At 39.8% G+C, this 2,487-nt stretch overlaps 1 protein-coding gene across 1 annotated transcript; it reads right to left on the minus strand.

Moving 5' to 3' along the window:
- Window positions 1-585: 585 nt before the first annotated feature.
- On the minus strand, window positions 586-1,521 carry LOC104524775 (olfactory receptor 13G1-like). Its single transcript, XM_010167759.1, has one exon. It carries the CDS (start codon window positions 1,519-1,521, stop codon window positions 586-588), a length of 936 nt encoding a protein of 311 aa, XP_010166061.1.
- Window positions 1,522-2,487: the final 966 nt, after the last annotated feature.

The following is a 2,487-nucleotide window of genomic DNA, read 5'->3' on the forward strand; positions in this document are numbered from 1 at the left end:
AATCATGACCAATAGCCTGAGACTAAGCACATAGAATCATGGAATAGTTTGGGTTGGAAGGGATCTTTAAAGATCATCTAGTCCAAGCCCATCTGCAATGAGCAGAGACAATCATGGTGATTAATTTCTCGTATTGTTCAATGATTATTTGATTAATGATTTCTATGTTACTAAGTAAAGATCTAATTTTATATTTAAAAAAAAATAAAAACATAAATATTGGATAGTTTATCAATAAGTAGATTGACATAACTCTAGGAGAGCATTCTCCTTTACAACAGAGAGAAACAGACCTCTAAGGTACAGATGAATTCTATCCTTAAGGTACCTTTTCCTCTCTGCTGACCGAAAGGGAGATTGACTCAAGATCTTGTCAGATTCAGAGGAACAAATACTTCTAAGGTACACTTCACCTCACCCTGCTCTGGGTATGCTCAGTTCAGATAATTTCTCCTTAAGAATGACCTTTGTTGTGGTCATAGGAACTTCAGTGATAGCAGCACAGGCTGACACAACACAGCAACCACCCATGAGAGTGGACCATGCAGAACAGGGCTGAAAGGTATGGGAACATGGCTATGAGTGTTAATTTGTCTTGTGAAATGGTACAATTTTCCAGAACACCCCTTTGATCACTTTGTTGCGCAGGCTGTAGATCAGAGGGTTCAGAGTGGGAGTCACCAGAGCGTACACTATGCTCAGTGTTTTGTTTTTCTTCTGTAATGGAGTGCTAGTTGGCTGGATGTAGGTGTAGATGATGGTGGAGTAGAACAAGCCAACAACAGCAATGTGTGAGGAGCAAGTAGAGAAGGCTTTCCACTTCCCTCTAGAGCCCTGGATTTTCAGGATGGTGGTGATGATGAGGCAGTAGGAGAGGATGACCAGCAGGAAGTTTCCTATGCCTAAAATGGCATCTGCCATGTAAATCATTATTTCACTGACATAGGTTGAGCTGCAGGACAAGGCAAGGACTGGGGGTACCTCACACAAGAAATTTTGGACTAAAATTGGCCCACAGAAGTCCAGCTGTGTCACAAGAAGGGTGTTTATGAGAGAATTGATGGTACTGATTCCCCAGACACCAGCCATTAAAGAGATGCAAGTCCCCTTTCTCATGATGGTTATGTAGTGAAGGGGCTGGCAGATGGCCAGGTACCTGTCATAAGACATGACTGTTAACAGTATGAGCTCTGTTGAGACTGAGAAAGTGAAGGTGTAGAGCTGTGCTACGCAGCCCTCAAAGGAGATGATGTTCTTGCCCAGGATCAGGTTTTCCAACATCTTGGGCAGTACTGAGGAGATACCTACCAAGTCAAGGATGGCCAAGTTGGAGATGAAAAAGTACATAGGGCTGTGAAGTGGTGGGTGGACAATGGTAGCTATAATGACAAATGAGTTGCTGAGGATAGCAGTAAGGTAGAGACATAAAGATACTGCAATATAGAGACCTTGGAGGTGAAGGTTGTCGAAAAACCCCTCAAGGATGAATTCAGAGACCTTAGTGAGATTCCGTGGATGCATTTGCCTTGGTGTCCCCTATGTAAGAATAAAAATAAAGACATCACTGCATCTTGGTCAGAACATATTCAATGCAATGTTAAAAATAAATACAGAAAGAGACAGATGTGTTTCCAAAGGCAAAAAAACCCAACAAAACAAAACACAACCAAAAACCAAGCCAAAACCCCGCAACAGGGAAAATAAGGGAGAAAATATTTCAGTATACAAGGAAAGCCACATCAGTACTTGAATAGAATGATAGATATTACAACAACAATAATAATAATAGAGAAATAAGATAAATTAATCTGTGTATGTAGTTCTTAAAATTAATTAATAGGACTTTTGGTTTTTTATCTTAATCTCTTTTTTTTTTCTTTTTTTTTTTTTTTTCTGAAATAGTAACAGACCTTTGAAAGCAATCGAATTGCACAGTGGATCTTCTGTGACTGTGGTATGGACTTCGACTTCTACACATGAATCACAAAACATAGATGCTGAGACCTAATTTCCACCAGGGTTGTTGGGGTACAAAATGAATTGTACCCAAAGTCAATGGGCTAGAAGCAAGACCTTTCAGAAGTGAAAGCAAGGAGGGGAAAAGAGAATATTGTGTCATTGTACCACAGAGTGATAGGTAGACATAGGAGAAGAGAGATATGAATTTATTAAACAAATATGCAATTTAAAAGATTACTTTTCTAAAATAGTTGTGAAGTTACCTGAGGAACAGAGAATCAATGTTTACCAGGTGTGCGTCATGTACTCTACATGCTTCATCTGTGACTGATCAGGGCTATGAAGGGCTCTCAGCTACTGAAGATATAAATCTATAAATTGCAAGCAGAGAATGGTTACATTTCTGACCAGTTCTGGTGATTGTCCTCCGGTAGTCTGGCTGATAACAGAGAGGTCAGAGACTGTTTGTGTGAGGATTTACTCAACAGTGTAAACACAGTGTAAACATAGTGTAAACACAACTCTAGC

This window comes from Antrostomus carolinensis, unplaced genomic scaffold (assembly GCF_000700745.2).
Source record: "Antrostomus carolinensis isolate BGI_N321 unplaced genomic scaffold, ASM70074v2 scaffold1840, whole genome shotgun sequence".
Taxonomy (NCBI): domain Eukaryota; kingdom Metazoa; phylum Chordata; class Aves; order Caprimulgiformes; family Caprimulgidae; genus Antrostomus; species Antrostomus carolinensis.